Genomic DNA, 20986 nt, shown 5'->3' on the forward strand with positions numbered 1-20986 from the left:
CGTGTGCTTAGTTTTTTCATGCCTACAGCTGTTGGTGTTAAAAAAATCACATACGTTGATTACATTTCTGTGGATAAGGCCGTCCTAAGCTCCGCGTTTCTATCCATCGATAGATCGCGGCTGAGCGCGCCAATTTTCGTGCTGCTCGTAAGAATTGAAATAAAATTCTGTACCACTAAATATTTTGCCGTTTTTCCTGTTTTTTCGGCTCTTACGTTTCCCGTCTCTTACGTTTATTTCCTACGGTCCCTTCAAAAACGTATCAGCGGGGTTCTACTGTAGCATGTGCTTTTAAGTCATCGCATATAAGGCCCGTATACTTAGATTTAGGTGCACGTTAAAGAACACCAGATGGTAATTTTTGGAGCCCTCCACTATGGCATTCGTCGTAATCATTTCATAGTTTTGGGACGTAAAACCCCAACAATTGTTATTATCATAAGAATGCCTTCCTACCTGTAACTTGTTTGACTTCCCGGTACTCCTAAATTCTTCTCCCAAAAATTTGTTCCTGCATAATTGCATCCCCAAGTAGGAGACAAATTGCTTATGAAAAAAGTGCTGTCATTATGTGAATACATATGGTATGTGACATGTTTATCTTTGCCACTAAATAAATGCATCGTTTCAATGTAACTTAAAGGAGTACTGACACGAATTTTAAACATTTTCAGCTTGTTGCTCTAAATAAAATGGTGAGTGTCGAGAACCCTAAAAAGGGTGTCATAGGGCTTGGGAATGCATTGAATATATTTTAATACTGCTACCTTAAAAAAGCACTTTTGGTTTCGATATCGAAAAGACTGTTTCATAGTGAATGAGAAACACAACTCTGACGTCACGAAAACGCTGCAACTCTCGACACACTAGCAGCAGCTCTGTCATTGTCTGTCAGTCGCACATGGTTCATGTAAACAACGATGAGTGAATTATCATCCAGTAATTTCTGCAATTTAGGCCGCATGCAGGACGCAGAGTTTGCAAAGCCAGTGAACTGTGTTGACTCGTGATAATATCCATTGCGGTGGGGCTGGTTTGCATGTGCTGGGTGACGAAAACTAAAATCAAAGTAAAGTAATAAGTGTTGTGTGGCTTTGGTGTGTGGAGAGCGTTGATAGTGCATACCATGAAAACGAAAAATGTCTATATTGGGGTGCCTCGAAATCGTGTCAGTACTCCTTTAAAATATAGCTGTAAATAGGAACACAGAAAGCTTTTGCGTTCTCTTTTGGTTTATACAGGGCAATGCAATTAGTGTAGTTATAATTTTTATATGCTGCCTGGGTGTATAACCTTGATCTCAGTAGTCTACAAAAAAATTTCATCAGCGGTCTAAAAAAGGTTCCTCACCTACCCTGCTGGCATTCTTCCATGTGAAGGCAAGCATGATTGATAGCTGCTCTCTGGCTGCTGGCCATGTGTCTTTCTTTACTGTGGAGCTGCATTTCTAATGGCTGCACCAAATATTTACACATTTACTGTTGTACTGCTCCTAGGAATATAGTCTAAAACAGCTTTTATCTTGCTCCAAAAATTGTTCTAAATCCTCAGCTGGGTGGACCACCACAGACTTTGGCTTCCTGTTCAACAAGTTACTAAACCCTGTGAAAGTCGGCTGAGTGACACTTTTGTTAGTAACATATATTTTACTCTTGTTTTCAGGAAAGCACTGTATGCAGACATAGCTCTAGTGCGCAAGTGCCTGAACCTTCCTGTGTTGGAGCCACTAGGTGAAGTGCGGTTGCAGCGGCTCGTGCGACTGGCCCTGGGGTGTGGACACATGGCTGTGGCCGTGACGCAGGCGGTGTGCGTACTAGGTGTGTCCTCATCCGGAGGGAGCAACCAACCTGTTTCGGGCAATGCCAAGGGAGTCCCTTGCTGGGATGACGATGGGCACCTGGCGCTTGCTGCCCGTGTAGTTGAGTCTTGTGTGAGTGAACTTTGCATTGTTTGGTTTAGTGGGCATCAAATTCACAAACGTATTTCATTTATCATGCATGAAGCAGGTTATGCCATCTCTTTGCCCTTATCACAAGCCTTTTTTGTGAGCGTAATACATTAAAATTTTGTTTTTAGAAAAGCTGCTGTGTTAATTAGAAAAGTGTACTGGGCATTACAGTAAGCTTTGGCGACTTGGATTTCATGTACCGTATTTACTCGGATCTAGGCCGGCCTCGACTCTAAGCCGACCCCCGAAATTCGCAAGGCCAGAAAACAAAAAAAGACGTAATCATTGTACTCGAATCTAAGCCGACCCTCCCACTTTTGCACATCGTTTTTTCGAAAAAAACATCGGCTTAGATTCGAATAAATACGGTAACAGCAGATCCTTCCTGCAGCTTAAAGGGGCCCTGCAACACCTTTCTTTGTTATATTGGAATAGTCCCATTATTGACGTATGACTCTTCACGAGCCATATGCCGCAAAAATTTTTCGAATCCGTCAAGTCTAAGTGGTGTTACCAAATTATAGAGATCACGTTCCGCAGCTTTCTCTCTCAACTCAACGCAGCGAGCGCGCGGAAAGCTGCGCGCGGCGTGAGGGGAGGGAGGGAGGGTGGAGGTGCGAGGAGGCGACGTCAGCGCCGGCGGCATTTTTTTCATTTTTTTCTCTCTGGCGTCTGGGCGCAACCACGTGGTCTGTGCCGCCACTTCCGGTCGGCTTGCGTCGTTCTCGTCGAGCGGAGTCGATCGCGCTGTGTATCGCGCGTGCTTGAAAACTGCGCGTCGGTTTGGTAATGTTGGGTGTGCACCTCGAACGCCGTAGTGTTTTCATCGCTCTGCCAACGATGGGAAGCAAACCTGCGCGCTCGTTTGGAACGAATGACAGCTGAGATCGGTTTCGGCCCATACTCCGGTACACCGCCTCGTAAGACGGCACTGGCAGACGACCCCGAAGCGCCGCCATTACCAGACGCCAGCATTGTTATCGGAGACACGCTGCGCCCGTGCCTCGGTCGGTCGTGAGAACGTGCCGACGATGCAGTTCTCAGCTGACGAGGCAACACTCGAACGGCTGCCACTCTCAACGGCAACCGGCGATGGTCAAAAGCACAGAAATATTCACGTTTTTGGCACTGCGCATGGCGAAGAAAGCGGAACCACGCAACTACGAGCAGACGAGCTGTCGGTGAGACCGGAAGTGCTAATATTAATGTTTGTTCGGTGTTTTTAACGCGATAACATAATATAAACATACATATTATCTACTTATTGAACTCAAAATTAACAACGGAAGTAATAATGAGGGTGTTATCGTGATTATAACATCAGCCATTGGTGGAACTGCCGACAATCGCGTCATATTTTGCGGACTAATACATCATTTGTCGAGAGAAGAGGGAGCGATTTTCAGCTGACTTTGAGAATTTATTGTAAATTCCAGGCCGTGCGCATCGCTATAATATTTGGCTCGCGTGTTCTCGGGAGCCTCGACTACCGATCGACAGCGCTTTTTGAGCATGCTCGAAAAGTGTTGCAGGGCCCCTTTAAAGAGACCGACAACTGATTTTTCTCGACCCATCTTTTTACGACACGACAGAAAGCTCACCCTTCGCAGTGTTTGTAGCTGCAGTAGTTAATCCCAAAACCACGTAGTTATTTTACAAGCAGTATTTTTCGATCTGAAACGCTCTAAACACGGATGCAGCTTTCCTCCAGCAACGCGGAGAATTGATAGCGATGTCGCCAGCCCTTTTCACGATTTGTGAAAGCTATCGTTGTTCTGCTTTCGTGGGAGTTCCTGTAACTATGCTTAGCCACCTTTATTTATACCTTTTCAACTATTTTTGAAAATAACCAGCTGTTACAATGAGATGATGTGGCATTATACACCTTCCCTGTATTTGTACCGCATTGCCTGCGCCTATGTCATGGGTGGCTTATCCCGGCGTCGTTACTCTCTCGATGCACGAGCCAAGCCAAGTCATCGAAAACGTCACTACGCATATGCGCGGCTGTGCCGAGTAGCAGCGCGTGTCATTTCTGAGACGAGGTGTAGGTAGCAAAACTATGTCGCTCCAAAATATTAGCCAGCTGGAAACTGCGTGCACAGTTCCATGAGCATGCTGAAAAGTTGCTCAAGACGCGCTGATGAGCATGGGATCATGACGTCACCCGAAGGCAGCGCCACTTTAATGCATACTAACGCAGGCCTATATGTACATTATTGTGGAGCAATACCTTTTAATATAAAGAAGCAAACAATATTTCACTACTAACAAAAAAATCGTCGACCGCGTACAGCAGGGTTGCCAATGGTGGCTACTTTTCGCCAAATTGGCGAATTTGAGTGGCCCGTGGCGACCTAAAATTATGAATGGCGACATGGCGACATGGCGAATTTTTGGCGATTTTCAGCTTAGGTCTCCACTGAGTTATGCATCCTAAGCTCAGTGCCTTCCCAACGAATGAGCGGCACTATTCTCTGTATTTTTCTGGGTTTTGAGGTGCACATTGCGCGCCGTTCTGTATGTCCGTCCTGTAACTCGTGTGTATCTCCTCAATTCATCTAGATGCTTTTAACTCAATTCATCTAGATTTATCTAGATGCTTCCGAGCTTCGCTAAAGTTTCGCTTCTGAAGGCGCTAGATGACTGGTTGGTCGTGTGTTCCAGCCATTTGTTCCGCCAAAGCTCCAACTATTCTGAATAGCTTGGCGACCTATTCACCGCTGCAGTATCCCCTAATCGAGCTCGTATAGCGAAGATGGGCGGATATGCGGGTGTTCGTGCAATAAAAAATTATTTATTCAGGCATTTTCTACTGTTCTCGGTGAGCGTGTGCAATGGAAACAATTGCTATATAACATTTTACAATGTCTACCTGTTCAATTATAACTCACTGGATTGACATGGGTAGATATAAGGGATTATATATGAAAGGGATAGTGGCGTCCGGTATCATATTAGTTCACACTGAAAGGCATAAGACTCACTAATGAACGATACCTGTAAGAATTCTGTCTTACTACTTTCAATAAACCTGTTAATCCTTTTTTTTTCATATGAGGGGATGTAAAGCTGTCTACAAACAACGCCTACACGGTTTTGGCCCAAGGTTTACCACACTTTTACCTTTGAAACGAGCGGACAGGGATGGAAGGATATCATGAGCGTTTTATCCTTTCATACTTGCGCCTCCGTGCACATCTTGCAGCTAGTCGGAGAACCAGGTGCACCAAGCACTCCCGTGGTGAAGGGGCGATGCGCCTGGCAATGAGAAATGTCAATATACTTTAAGGGCTTTGAATGGCACTGTATTCTACGGGGCTATACATCAGTGGAAATTCTTATTACTAGGATATGCCGCACATATCTAGAATGGCGACTTTTTTGGCGAAATTCGTAAAAAATGGCGACTTTTGGCGACTTTCTGTTCGTCGTTTGGCGACATTTACTCGAAAGTCAGTGGCAACCCTGGCGTACAGCATTCAACGGTCACGTGGCTGTCTTCATTGGATCATTCATGTTTTTGCCGCCAGAGGCGCCACAGGTCATCTTTCGCGACTTTCAATTAAGAAATAAAAATATAAATCCATCTCTCACGAAAAAAACAGGATTGGTTTGAGTCAATGCGACGGACAATCTTTACATCAGTGGAGTCAACTCATTTCATATTCTGGGCAGTTGTCGGTCCCTTTAAGCATTTAAGCATGTAGCCGGATATTGAGAACTATGCTACGCTTGAGTCTTGTGTGCATCGTCCTTCCATGCCCATAGAGCCATTGCGTATTTGGACATATAAAATTTCGGACTCGGTAACCCTTTGGATGGGGATTTTTCTGACTTCTGACATAATCGCAGGTCTCCAGTGGCTTTAAAGGGGCCCTGCACACATATTTTACTAGGTTCTGCATTACATGTCCCTTGCATCATGCTCAGATGAATGCAAAAAATTTCAAGAATCGATGCAGCTAAACAAAAACGATTCAACTTGCAAATTATAAGGCAGACGAGAAAATGAGGATATTCTCTTTGATTTCACTCACCCAGCATTAGTAGAAGCAGTTGTCCATTGTAGCCGTTTTACGACAATCTGTAGCCACACACTTGGAAATGCATTGATGGTTTACGTTGTGCTAGTAATGACATCTTTTTATGATAATGTGAACAGCAATACATGAAACAGTTTTGTTGTGTCGTCGTCGCATAACGACAAAGAAATAATAAAGGCTAGTACATACATGTTTATGATTGTTCCTGCCAAGCCCTCTGCATAAATCGAAAGGTGCAACTTGACTGTTGCACTGTTATTTCTGCTGCCAGTGCTCTTGTGTACCACTGGACCCAGTGTGATGTGATCTGAAAGTGTGCCAGTGATATTTGTGCTCACCATTGGAAAGTGAACCTATAGTGCCAGCTGCAAAGCTTTTTATTTATATTGGAAACTGCTGAGACTCCTTATAGTTTCAGAAGGGGCAAGGTATGTTTTTGTGTTGTTTTAAGGGGAGACGTGGGTCTTGAAAAGTGTGTTTTTAATAGTTGGGTGAACGGAATGAAATTTAATGCACTTATTCAGTTTTTTCTGCAGATTTCAAATCTTTTTGAGTAGATTTTTAATAGCTGCATTAGAACAAAAAATATGCTAGTTCTACAACATTTTCTAGCACAATTCTTACGGGAATTTTTGGCAACTTCTTATCGTCAAACACAAAAGTAACGTGTGCTGCAAAATTGCCAGAAAGCTGGTCTAGACGATTATGCTGTTTATTTTCTTATAATGTTGTTCACAAAATGATAATTCTGGATAATCATAAAGTGTATGAAGCAAAAATTTACGCTTATATTTACATCCGTTTATTTTGCATTTGAAGTTCAATGAAAACAATCAAATTAGCATCATCGGCTAGACGAGCTCTCTGGCAATCTTGCCCCATATTTTGTTTTTGTTTGACCAAACAAAGTTGCCAAAAAGTACCGTAAGAAACATGCTCTCAGAAATTGCATATCCTTTGTTATAATGCAGATAATAAAAATCTACTTGAAGATTTGGAATCTGCAGAAAAAGATAAGTGTATTAAATTTCATTCAGTTAACCCAACTAATAAAAAAAATTTTTCAAGCCCTGTGTCTCCCCTTAAGGAAAATTTCCTGTAAACATAAAAATGTGTGGCACTTATATAATTCGTTATTTTCCAGAATATTCCGAGTTTGTCGAAATACTTGCCACCTTTGCCGAACATTCGGAAACATTCAAATACCGTAAAAACCCGCGTATAGTCTGAAGTCAGCTCTGCCGCAATACAATGGTGTTTTGTGGTGAAGCAAACCAAAAGTTGGAAGGGCCTGCTGTCACGGCATAGATAGTGTGGCTTCAAAAAAACTCGTTTTTTTCCCCCGAGCATGGGTTATGCGGACCCTGTGGGGGTGCTATCACGCCCTGTAAAGGCGACTGCCGTAACTTGGGCGCGGCCGCTGTGTTTGCAACGCACGTGCTTGGCGCATACACAGAGACGATCGGCCAAGGTCAGGGATGCGCTGGCTGTAACTCGAGTTTAGCGCGGTGGCGCCGGCAGCGCCGCCACGGAGAAGTTTAGGCCGGCGCATAGGAAACAGCAACGAGTCTCTTTTGGGGTGTGGCGGCGTGCGTTGATGGACGTTTCCTCGCGGTGGGTCCGGGGGACGATACCGCGGCTCGCTTTCCTCGGGCCCTCGTGGTGAGTCGTGCATCGGCGGTGCCGCATTCGTATTGTATGGTATGTCTTATGTTGTCTTATGTTATGGCGTATTGTATGTCTTATGTTGTCTTGAGTGTGTGTTATGTTTTCCCATTATTCATTGTCAGCGTATAAAGTTCTAGCGTGTTACTAGCGTGTTACTAATTCGGCCGGCGAGCTCGCCGTGTGTAAAGAAGTGTTTAATAAACGTCCACGTTTGTTGCACGACCGCGTGAACTGTCTCCGTGTGTTCCGAGAGCGCCCGCTTTATCGCTCAGACCCCACAACCCCCAAAAATAGCTTTGCGGACCCCCTGGGGACCGCGGACCCTCATTTGAGAACCACCGTATTTATTAATAGAGAAGAATATTGAGGTCAAAGTTTAATTTTTAAATTTCGCGTCAAAATCTCCATGTGTGACGTCGGGGATTTTAAAGTGCACTTTTCGTATTTTGGTGACATTGGCTCAACAAAATTTCCTGAAACTTGATATGTGAAGTCTATGGCCCCTCAGATGACAATGTACTTCATTTTTACTGATTATGAACTATGTAGGACTTAGCAGACGCTGTCAAATTCTCTGATGTCACGACGTTTGGTGCGGGAATTTCAAGGTGACGTCGCCACCCGCATTTTCTTTTTTTGCCCATTTTCTTGCTTACCTTAGTCTTCTCGTGGCAAGCGTGGTGATTTTGGAATTGACAGAGTAAATTACTATGAGAAAAATTTTGTTTCTCTGTAGTGTCTCTCTTTAAATACAGTACTAGTTGGCCAGTTAGAATACAGGCTTTAAAGCCTTGAACAACCAGACACAGTGAACCAGCATCTCCTATTACTTTCAGTAATTCAAAGTTTGTTAAAGTTAGTGCACTTTTGCAATGAAATTTTTTGCCTGGATGCAGTTTCTTTCTTTTCTGCATTCAGTTTAATTATGCAAGCCGCTTAATTTGAAGGTAACTTGCAGTCCCAGTGACATCCAAATAACTATGTTTTATGATACTTCTCATTGTGCTTAAATTTGTTGTCACCTCAAATTGTATACCTGGGAATGTTTCTTAAAATTGGTACATTTTCTTGTGCTCAAAGGGATTACCTTTACTTCTTTTCAGCTTGAAGTCTACAACACTATTGCATCCACCATGAGGTCATCAACAAGAGCTGGTGGTCATGTAAGTGAGCGGTTTTATGTGTCTAAAAATGGGTTGCCCATAGGCATATTAATTAAAGCATGTATTGATTGTGAGAAAATTGCATGGAAGACATGGAATACAAAATGCAAGGATGTGCTTGCTGTGTATGTAGCCACAGTTTACTTTTCTGTTAATTCAACCTTGAAGGGACTGCAGAATTTGTCTAATTGTACAGTGGGTTGAATTAAGCAAGAGGCAGAAGAAACCACAAAGTGCCCTGGTGACTCACTTAGAAGTATTTGCAATGATTGTAAATGCACCCACAATCGATGGGTTCAAAGTAGAAAATTAATGTCAAAATGTCATTGAAGTGCCTAAACTTGCATACTTACTAAACCAGCACCCAATTTTTTTTGGAACAAAAAATGTTCCATATTTCTGATTATTTTATTTCCATGGAAGGACCATGGAAATAAAGTTTATTTCCATGGTCATCAAACTTTATTACCAATGTCCTTCTTTGCTACCTTTAGGCAGCACTTCATTGTTATGAAGAACAAATTGCCATTCTCTGTACGGTTGATAATGGATTTTATGTCCTGCACTTATCAAGCGATTCCTCAGCACTTGCAAAAGTGATGGTCACCTGCACCAGACTAACCACTTGCTAGTCCGTCCTGTGACGTGTAATTCTCCAGAATGCTGTGAACATGTGACATTACTTGTTACTGCTAGCTGAACAAGTAAAATATTTAGTGTTTGAAAGAGCACCTGAATTAGACTGGAAGTGGTGAGTGATCATTATACTCTGCAAAATCTGAAATGGTAGCCATCTTGTGATGGCAATGGCGCTAGCCTGACTGGCTCTACACTGCAAATGCAGTTCTGGTTTTCTAACAGATTGCACTTTCTGAAACCTTTCAGATCAATTTTCTCCAAAAAATATAGGCGAACATTAGAATCTGATTAATCCTGTAATACTTCATTCCAAGCTACTATTGTGTTGAAATCTTCCCTGGGCAGGTTGAAAATAGGGGATTTTGACGGGAAATGAATCGTGTTCGAGACATTTGCTGCACCGCAACACCATAAAGTCAAACGTTGCTGCTATTCGAACCATTACTGCAGTTACCATTGGGGTTGGGTGCGTGTAAGATGACTAGCCAAGTTCTAATTATCTGGCAAAGGGTACTTTCAGGATAGAAATAATAAAATGAATGCTCGAGGCCCACGTACTTAGATTTAGGTACGCGTTGAAGAACCCCAGGTGGTTGAAATTTCCAGAGCCCTCCACTACGGCGTCCCTCATAATCATATCATGGTTTTGGGATGTTAAACCCCAACAATTATTATTAGGATCGAAATAATGATTGTTTTGTCCCATATAAATTAAATCAGTGGTGGTCCAACTGCGCCATTTGCACCACTTTGCTACAGTTCTACCTCTCTGCGCCTATTTAAGTGCACCTTGTGCCAGCAGTGCCAAAGTTCGTATTTCGCCTGCTTAAATGGCTGTAGAGCGTTTGTGGCCCAAAATATTCTTGGTGTGGCACGAAATACAGAGCATTTTCATATTACCGCAGAACCCATTCGCCTTCTATATACCGCGATGCGCTTTTCCTCGCTTTAAGGCTTAACCAAAATATGTGCGTGTGATCTCCATTATTGATAGTTCGGCATGTTGTCTAGTCTGGAAGTGCATCACTCTTTATGAGGAACTGGCGGTAATGTGGACAAGTGATTTTTTTTATTTGCCGACCTATATATGTAGCGCACACTGGTTAAGCATCACGTGCTTTGAATTCGGACGTGCAATACTATACTCCATCTCGCCGCTACCGTTCACCACCACCAAGGCTACGGGGTGTAAGTAAGCCACATGCTTGCGCAGAAAAACATACTAGTTCCAGATATAATTATCTTACAGTTGGCAGGGTTGAGACATTAGCGCTTAATTGGCACGTGTTACGTCACATCGATGCGTGATATGTTTATTCTTCTTCGCATTTATGTCATGTGCCTTCTATTTCTGTATCAGTAACTGCCGGTAACTGTGGTTACAAATTAACATGGCAGCGCCCATACAGACGCAACCGCCCGCTTCGATGCGAACTTGTGCTTGCTTTTCTCCCACGGCGCTGGCAGCAACAAATAAGGGGTAAAATGAGCCATCGCTTTGTGCAATCTCACCCTGAGGACAAAGCATCAGGTACGTTTTGTCATTATTTTCGAGAGCAGCTGTTTCTTTAACCACACCTGCTAAGCCTAACGTGCCGAGAATTTGATAATGGTTTTTGGAATTGGCGCAATATAGTCACAAATACATTGGTGTGGAAGCGTCGGCACATTAATCTAAAGAAAATTCCAGCATCAGTTTGTAATTTACGAGTCACACAGCGCACGATGATGACTTGATAAATTTGAAGCGGAGGGCATCAGCTGTGACGGGTGCAGCCATTGTTTTTTTTCAGCAATGTTGTCTGTGCATGACCCGCCCTTTGCGTGCGAGCAGACATGGAAACGCTGAGCAGACGACGCGACGCAGATGAATACATGTGGAGGGGCTAACCGTCCTTTCTATTGGCTAAGGGTCCCTGTAGCATTCACAGTGCTTAAGGGAACATCTGCGATGGAGTATCGTTCGATATTGTGCAAAAGAAAAGTGTTCCATGTAAATTGCACTGCGCGAGGTTCTTTGTCATACCGATCGTAATGCACAACCTAAACGTGCGAGCATGTGTCGGGTATGAAGTGGTGCTGCTGCCGCTCGCGCGCATTAAAGGATTCGTCGCACGTCTTCATTTCGAAACTGACTTATTGTGGCATCAAACCAGCATGCATAGGAATTGAGCGATGCGTGGACACCGACACACCGTGACCCATAAATAACGCCTGACTATGCCCTTGTGTCCGTTATAAAATGCAGTCTTAAATCCCAAATAAGGCCAGACAAGTCGCTCTCAGCCTGCAAAACTTCGCAACTGATTCCCACCCATGCACTTGTTACTAACTACGCTTGTGAGTGTGCTCAGCGCGGCCACAGTGTTCCCGTTACAGAATATGGAAGTACTGATGCTGCTTGCAGTAGCTTTGTTAAATCCAAAGTGACACGCCAAATTACTTCTCTGAAATAAAAAAAAAAGGCACAGTTTTGCCGCAAGGGCAACGCTATGAATGCCATAGCAGCAAATTGGAATGCTACAGAAAGTAAGGCTAGTGGATAACTCCATTAGGATCCGATCTCGCGTAACTCTACAAAGCGCTGGCGTAAGGGAATACGGTCGTTCCAGTGGGCAAAGCGGTTTTCTCCTCAATGTAAAGCGGTGAGAGCACAGCAAATACAAGGGTAAGAGTCGTCGACTGATGTCTGTTGAGACAGCGTGCGTGACTATGCTTCAATTCGCAGTTGCTGCCCGAGCGACGCAGCCTCCCCACAGGCGGCACCCCTTCATGCTCCCATGCTCGACGGAGCCGGCCGCCGCATTTCATCTCTGCTTGAGCCGCACCCTTCTGCAGCCTTCGCTCGCACATAGAACATATGACGCACAGGGCTATGTTATCAGTTTGGACTTTATATGGAACATGCCAGCGATGGCAAAAATGCGCTTCGAGTGTCTATATTATTGTTATCGCAATAAACTGTAAACTAATGGGAAATAAACGGTAGTTAGTTGAATTGTTCATCAGCACTCTCAGAACCATAATGCCTCCTTCGTGGAGCCCAGTTTGAGAACCACCTCCTGCCAGTGGTGGATTCAGTGGGTGATAATGCAGGAAGAGAGGAGGGGCCTGTAGGGGCTGTCACCCCCTTACCCTCTCGAAAACATGGAGGGAATGACTTTTTGACAACTGTCACTCGCCGAAACCATATGCCTCATGCCACGGCCACTGGATAAAAAGCACACGGTACAGCCTGCCGCGTCGGGCAGCTTTCTATGGGAGAGCGCGTGTTGGCCCTAGTTGCAGTTGCGGCCACTGCGGCGCGACAGGGCGGGGAAGGGGAAACGGGTGCCGGCGGCTCCGTTGGGGGCAGCAGCCGCAGCAAATTGGTGGTGGTCACAACAGCGATCTCACTCAGCTGTTCTAAGCGTTTTTTTTTATCTCATCTATTGCAGTCATGACATATCATGCATTCAGTTGAGTCCGTTCGCGTAATCTGGTTAAATAGCCACTTAAATTTCCGTGTACGTGCAGAGCTCCTGGCATTTTTTTTTCCAGGACTAACTTTTTGCTTAGTGTCTGAAAGAATATTCCACAATGCGCGTAGCAACATTATATGGCGCTGAATGTGTGAAAAAGTGGTTGTTACATTTATGTGCGTGTAATGAATGCATCGTTTGTTATTTTAACATATTGATTTCCGTGACATTTCATCAGCACCTTTATGAAAATGCTTGACAAGTATTTATTTGAAACATTTGACAATACACGTTTATGCTCTTTATACACAGGAAGTGCATGTAAAAACATAAGTTGAATCTTTTTCATGATGTCTGATACATGATACTGTGCCGAAAAGTAATTCAGCTTCGGACGCACTCCTCGTATGTTGAAAAGGCTGCGGAATTATATATTCATTAGAAGTGGCTTGCAAATATTCTTGACAGTTCTTAGCAGGGCAATGTCATCCAATTGATGGCCGATCACTGGAGTGACTAATATCTCGAAGGATCAAGCTACAACTGAAGTTTTCTTTAACTCAAGATACAAAACCACGAAATGGCGGGGATGACAATCGCTTACTCGGTTTTTTTTTCGAGGCGGCCGGGTCAAGTGACAACCACGTTTTTATATTTACACAAGTATACTATAGTAGCACACAAAACCACGGCTGCTGTAGGACAGTCAAGTACGTACCTTTGTTGGAGTGAGCGCAGGTGCCTTTGTAGAAAATATATAATAGAAAAAATGAACAGTAATAGATGACAGAACCACATGATGGAGACTGCCAGAAGACAATCACGTTGGTGTGCAACGCAGATTCGCCAGTGCCTGTACAGCGGCTGACATCAAAGAACCAAAACTAAAGGTTTTATGGTCTGCACAAGCTGGAAGTAGACAGGGAAGCCAAAATTTGGGCTCACAAGTTGGAGGCATAACAAAACAATAATAAAAAATAAGAAGAAAACAGAGACGAGTATAAGAAACGTTTACCTCCCCCCTTTTTTTTGTTGTATAGCTGTCAAAAGCGACCCACCTTAACTTTGTCCCTGTGAGTCGCTCATAACGTGTGTGTTGGCTGCCACGTATATTTGTTTGAAATGAAATCTTGTCGTCGCCCACCAGCCGCTTTTCTGCACTTTTTTTTGTCTCCACATGTTTTGCTGAGGTAAGGTTTCAGTTTGTGCCCCGTACCGCTAATGACCAGACAACCCAACTCTGAATAAAAGGGATACATGTGCTTTTCACGGCAACCAACATCAGTACCACATGGCATTGCGAGGCAACGCACGCCACCGCAACGCGACAGCGTTCGTAAACAACCGGAACCTATGACAAAGGTGCCGCGGGCTGAAAGGTGGGAACTAAAAAAAATGAGAGATAAGAGAAAACTGGAAGGTGGTGTCACGGCCGCTGGATTTCAACAACGTTTGCAACAAGCCGCCGTTTGCAGCTAGCAGGGATGAGCCCTGAATTCATAATAAATAAAATAACTTCTCACATTTTGTCCAGATTTTATGTACACTGTTGAATTCGTTACACGATCATGAAAATGGCGTAACGGGAAGAGACAGAAATACTGAAAAGCGCAGGAATGCAAGCAGTTGTGTTCGTGTGTTTTTCAGCCTTTTCATCACTCTTTCCGTCTGACCATTTTCATATTAATTAATCAGTAACAGCTCGCCCAATTGTCAGTATTGAAGATGTAGTCACTGAAATTTCAAAGTGACTCGAATCTCCTTCTATGAGATGGTCGCACATATGATACGCATTATGTCATGGCAGTTGCATGCAATAGCATATCGTATGTGTACTATATAAACATGTTTGGAGGAAGAAAGAAGTTTATCTTATTTTGTGTCAAATAAACAGTGGCCGCTGCAGTTTCTGAGATCACTTTTTTGAAATGATATAATTAAATCTGAAGCAACATACACAGAGCCAAAATAAAGAATTTCGATGCATTAGGAAAGGTGCAGCGCCTCCAGGTTGGTTAGTTGTGGTCTTCTAAGATACCAGAAAAATATGCCCACGCGATTACTTCCGCAAAGAGCGATCGGTGCGCGAAGTTGCATCTTTGGCAAGGCAAGATCAAAAATTCCCAAGCGCTGCAAGAATGTACAAGAAATATCGGTAATTAACTGATGTGTACACGCTAGATAAATTTTAGAAGAAGATTTCGGGCGTCACATGAAGACGCATGTGCTCAAGCATAACTGCCGCAAGCGCGCCGCGCATGTGATTCCGCGGGCGTCCGCGAAATCCGTCCGCGAAACCCGTCCCCCCCCCCCCCCCCCGGTGGCGCCGCGGCGGTGGTCCGGGAAACTAGGCCCGTCACGCCGGTTTCGGAGCACGCGACAGGCCGTACCCATGCGCTTTTTATCCAGCGGCCATGCTCATGCACTCCTTGTCACTAATCCTTCACCACAATGCACATCTTGTGTGTTGCGATGAAGCCTGCATATGATATTTCGTGTAAACAGCCCGATTGATGGCTGCTGTCAGACTTTTGGTCTTGTTTATATCTGAGCAGCATTTTTTGGTTCCACATTAATAAGAATGTGCACTAAAAAATCGCAGACTTGCTCTTTTACTACAAGTGATCCCATATACCATTTTGTATGCTCCAAGCCTGCTGTTAAACACATTTCCTTCTGCTCCATATCTGCTCCAAAACAGTTTTTCTCCTGCTCCAAAAATTGCTCAAGATTCTATACTGTCTGGACCACCACTGATTAAATGTATAAGTGTCGGTTGGGGCCTTCGGTCGAGATCGAAATCACTGAAAAATAGAAATAAGAAGAGTCAAATTAACAAAAGTCTGCTGTATTCAATCATTATTATGATTCAATATAGTATCTACTATGAGAGAAATATAACTCCTCTTAGGAAATGGGGTTACTTTTGAGTGTGGATCAGACCTCATCTCGAGTGGAGTGCTTGCTGTTTGGTTTTTGGTGAGAATGGCTTCTTGGTGCAGGGCATATACTGTAACTGATCCTACTTTGCCCCTTTCTGGTGTGCTCAGGTGCTGCAGAACCTACACGTGTTGACGTCATGGCTGCTACTTAGAGGCCTACAAGTGATACTGAGCTTGAACACATTCCTTGATCGAGGTATTTGCAAGGAAGGTTCAGGCGCCAAAAGCAACAGAGGGCCCTTGGATCAGACACCGACCAGGACCAGGGAACAGTCAAGTGGCCTCAAACAGAACCTTCTGCGCATGTGAGTGGAGTACTAAACACTGTCATCCACATGCTGACTTGTTTTGTAACCTTATAGGGCCCTTCACCAGATCTGGGCATTCTGAAAGAACAAGTATGGCACATTGATTGGTCGGTGGCAATTATCTACAAAGTAAGGAACACCTGTATGGCGAAAGAAACAGTCAGAATTGGTCAAAATTTAAAAAAGTCCGTGTCCTCTTCTCCTTGTGGGAGTTGTGAGACAGAGAGTGAAAGGTAACACGCACTCAAGCCTATGTAACAAGCACTCCTCGAAACTTCCATGACTGGTTTGCACTTGTGCGCGTGCATGTCCAGACCAGCTGTGGAATGTGGCTGACCACTGGTTCTTCAGTGTGAAGCATGCAATGTCGCCGCAGCAAGTGCTCCGAGGAGCAACATAGAAAAAGAACAAAATCCAGGAGGTGGGACTCCTGTTTGTGGTTCCCTGTAGAGGGAGCACGTCGTGCTCCTTCTCCAGTTCTTGATAAAATGCGAGGGAGCTATGTCACAGATGCTATCTGTGGCAAGTGCAGTGATGTGATAGCTGCACCAATTGCGCCAAGATGTGCTAAGAGATGAAACTGGCTACATCCTGCTACAGTTTGGCTTAAATCTTACCATTTGCGCTGAACCTACACCGCTGTGTAGCCTTTGAGGTCTTTTGGAGAACAGAAAAAAAAGACTGCAGGCACTTGAAATCCTTATTGAAGTTACTACTGGTAATTTTGAGTGGTCACGGAAGCAGACAGGTGAGTGCTATGTAACTGGGAGGGGAAAAAAAAAAAAGAAAAGCTGGGGCAGCTTTGCACTAACAATGCGAAGACCGAGGAAGCGGCAGAGCTGGTGGCGTTGCCTTGCTCCTTTCCCTCCTCCTCACCCTCACTTCCCTTACCCACCCCTTGCTATACTATACTTTACAACACAAGGCTGTGCTATACTATCCTCTTACCTCCCTTTCCCTCCTCCTCACCCTCACTTTCCCACCCCTTGCTATACTATATACATGACAATGCTTGCTGTCTCTTTCTTCTATTTCTTTTTTGTGTATGTTTCTTTGCATCTTTCTCTCTCTATTTCTTTCTTTGTCTATCTTTTAACTTTTTTTCCTTTTCTTTTCGTTCTATTTCTCTCTCTCTCTCTCTCTCTGTACTCGTTCTCTTGCCTTCTTTTCCTTTCTTTCTCTCTCTATTTCTCTCTCTGTCTTTCTACCTTTTTTTCTTTTCTTTCTCTCTGTACTTGTTCTCTTGAACAATTTTTCGAACTATTTCACCGTCCTTAGGGAGCCCAGAAAAATCTTAACGTTGACTGTATAAGAGTGTCACGAGTGACAGGCAGGCGGCGGAAGAGTTGATGATGAATCTCTGAGTGAGTTCGAATGAGCACATGGGGTGCGCACGAGAGGCTCGAAGGGCTAGAGGCACATGACGCGAGCTATTAAAGAAGACTATAAAAGTATACTAGTAACTGGCATTGTCTACGTGGGCACGGCTCTACAAGATCATTTTGCCAGCAGTGCAATGGCAATGGGAGCTGCAAACGTTTGGGTCTGAAGCCTGTGACACGGTCGTTCTGAGGCGTGGCAGGCGTGACCAATGTTTTTAGAACCGATTGAGTTTCGCAGCTCCGCTCGCGTGCCGGCACAGGCGGCCGATGCGTGAACTTATGGCGCTGCTGCTCCATTTTGCTTCACTTGCCGTGGCCCCCGGGATCGGATACGGCAACGCACCGTTGCCCTCAATGGCGCGTTGGCGCGTTGGCAACGCGTCGCAAGTAGCCGCTTGCGACGCGTTGCGCGTTTCTCTGCGCTCGCTTTCTCCATACTCCATGCGGGATTGTTTGCGCACGGTGATCGCTTGGGAAGCAGTTATTTCGATTTAGCATGCGTGAAAGGGACAAAACCAAAGAATGTCATCTTTTTGCGCGTGTTGCACGAGCGGCTCACAAACCAACACTGGTCATCACTTCTCCGAATCAGGGCAGGGACTTGCAAGAAATATCTTCTGAACGCCAATCCCACCAGAATCGTGAAGACTAACTTCGCTACAAGTCGCCTAACCGAGCTCAGGGAATAAAATCGGGTACCTTGATCAACTATAGTTCGCGTTGTACGCCTTTAATTAATGAGAATTAATTCGCCCTAAAATTAACAACGGTCCTCTGTTTTACGACTTGCTTAGTATGACAAATCTAAGTACATGAGCCAGTGTCATTTTCGCCTCCACAGGAAAAATGCGACCGCCGTAGTCGTGATCGATACCGCAACCTTCGGGTCAGCAGCCGAGCACCATAACCACTGTTCCACCGTGGCGGCTAAACGCAGGTTGACGGCAATGGAATATTCGTGCGAGAGGACAGCTAGACGTGTGAGATTGTACCATTATTATAGGTCACGTTTGATTATCTTTTGATGTTACTGGAGCTTAGCTTGTGAAATAATCGCTTTTTAAAACAGTCAAGGTTATTGAAAAAGTTTAAATCTCGGAATCTCGGCTGTTGCAGCCGCCGAAAGCTGCAGCGTCGATAGGTCACATGGGTGCTGTAGCAGACGACGCGTGATGCATGATAAAGATGGAACTGCAGCGCCGCTAGTTCTTAGTTCTTGCGTCGGCCATCGCATCCACTTCGGAGAGCAAGCGTCTACGGGGAGCTGCGAAACCGACCTGGTTCTAGAAACATTGCCCCAGATAACATTCAAGTGAGTCGTCTTGGCTATGCAGAAACCGCTCACAGAAAGTATGGGTGGTTCTCCCGTATCCGTGATTCTCCTGAAATAATCGTATGTGGACATCGCAGACATGTTCTTCGAGTCGAAAGAGCTAAAAACGCTCGAAGCAAATGTTAACTATTGTTTATCATCTCTTTCATGCTGGTTTGGTTATGAACCGAGTCTGCTGTAACAAGTACTTGTACTTTTTGTATATTTGTATGTTATGAGTGATGTGTGTTTTACCTTGATACTAAATGGTTTGGACTGTGATACCAGTCTCGTCTCAGTTCATCACCTGAACTTGCAGCTCCTGCTGAGAAAATTTGAGAAAAAAGGCTCACTCAATCTTGCTTATTATTTCTTGGGCTGCAGCCAGCAGGGCTTCGGAGTCTTGCCCGTGGCACTTGCCAACCAAGTGCTGTCGCTTCTGACCAGCGTGTTTGGCGATCTCAGACTGGAAGCCGGTGCAGCACCTGAAGAGAGTGATCGAGAAGCCAGTCGTGCAGATGAGCGCATCCTCACCTTCCTGGGCAACATCAATACACCTTTCTCTGCATGGAAATGTGTCCGGGTGCTCATGCAGCTGAACCTACCTGCCCTGCTCTTCGACCTTGTCTCAGTCTCTTACCGCAAGGTAAAGTATGTTTGTGATTTCAAGTTTGTTGCCCCTCATACGTTTGCCCCTCATAGATGGTGTGCTCAAATGTTTTTGCATTATCTGATTTCAAGGATTCTTCCCAAAAATTTAGCAGGGATGGACATCTTGCAACACTAGAAAAGGCTGAAGTTGCAGAAATAAGCCTTTTCTCTTTCATTGCGATCATAGACAGTCAAGGCACCACCACTATCATGCTGTCAAGCTGTCAAACTGATTGATAGGCATGTGCTACCTACGTGTTGGAGGGCTAAGTCAGTGCATTTGACTGCAAAAGCAGCAAAGCCAAGTACAGTAAAATTTAGTTAATTTGCCCCTTGTTAATTTGGAAAATCTGATAATTTGGATATGTGATCTGGTCCCGGCAAGCATATGCATTGTTTAATGGCATCAAACTTTTTGTAAATTCAGTCATATTTGGCCGCAATCCTGGTTATTTGGACTCTCCTTGGAGCGTGCAGAGCGTGACGTGGCGAAAATGTATGACGCAAAAGAGCGAAAATGGCATTCACGGACAACCGAAACAAAGTGGCGCAGTTCACATTGCCATTGTCATCAGCATGAATCGTGCGGTAACGAGAAGAATGCCAGAATGCTTCATTTCTATTTGCGTTTACCACCACATGTGACACTGCGTTGGCTGTGGGCCGTCAGGACCTCTGTGGGCGCCATCCACAATCGCATAGTTGGTGACCAAGGCTTCAGCGGCTGCAGCAAACCTGTTTCCTTTTCATTTTTACTCAGTGCACGTGAACTGCATAGGCGCAATCTATGATCGCGTCGATAACAGTTACGGTATCGTCCGCAACGGCTGCGACAAGCAGTAGTTTCGTCTTCACCGCATGGCTTCAGAACTGTGTAGTCGTCATCCATGATTGTGCATTAGCGAGTCGGGTTTCTTCAATAGCGGCTGTGGTACTCGGTAGTTTTGTTTTGACTCTTGTTTGCGTAGGCTGCGCATGTGCCTTCAGAACTGCGTGGACGCCGCCTGTGATAGTGTCAGTAGGAGCCACGGTTCTTGTCGACAGTGGAAGTGGCACTCAGTAGCTACATATTGTAGTACGTAGTACAGTAGAACCCCGCTGATACGTTTTTGAAGGGACCGTAGGAAATAAACGTAAGAGACGGGAAACGTAAGAGACGAAAAACAGGAAAAATGACAAAATATTTAGTGGTACAGAATTTTATTTCAGTGCTTACGAGCAGCACGAAAATTGGCGCGTTCAGCCGCGATCTAGTCGATGGATAGAAACGCGGAGCTGGGGACGGCCTGATCCACAGAAATGTAATCAACGTATGTGATTTTTTTAACACCAACAGCTGTAGGCATGAAAGAACTAAGCACACGCAATCACGACCAGCGCGGCGAGTCCGACCGCAAACCGCGCGCACGACCATGCGAGCTCCAACCAACTCGAACTCCTCCCGTCCTCTGACAAATAACGATGAT

The 20986-nt window shown here is 44.7% G+C and overlaps 1 protein-coding gene across 1 annotated transcript in view; it reads left to right on the forward strand.

Annotated features, from left to right (window-relative positions):
• Positions 1 to 20986, forward strand: part of LOC119400896 (E3 ubiquitin-protein ligase UBR4) — a gene marked incomplete at its 5' end in the record, with an annotated part of 438348 nt that overhangs the window by 25135 nt on the left and 392227 nt on the right. The window contains 4 exon segments of the mRNA XM_037667804.1: positions 1663 to 1930; positions 8766 to 8825; positions 15976 to 16172; positions 19254 to 19515. Of these exon segments, the coding sequence (XP_037523732.1) occupies positions 1663 to 1930; positions 8766 to 8825; positions 15976 to 16172; positions 19254 to 19515 (787 nt within the window).

The sequence above is a fragment of the Rhipicephalus sanguineus genome, chromosome 1 (assembly GCF_013339695.2).
Source record: "Rhipicephalus sanguineus isolate Rsan-2018 chromosome 1, BIME_Rsan_1.4, whole genome shotgun sequence".
Lineage (NCBI taxonomy): Eukaryota > Metazoa > Arthropoda > Arachnida > Ixodida > Ixodidae > Rhipicephalus > Rhipicephalus sanguineus.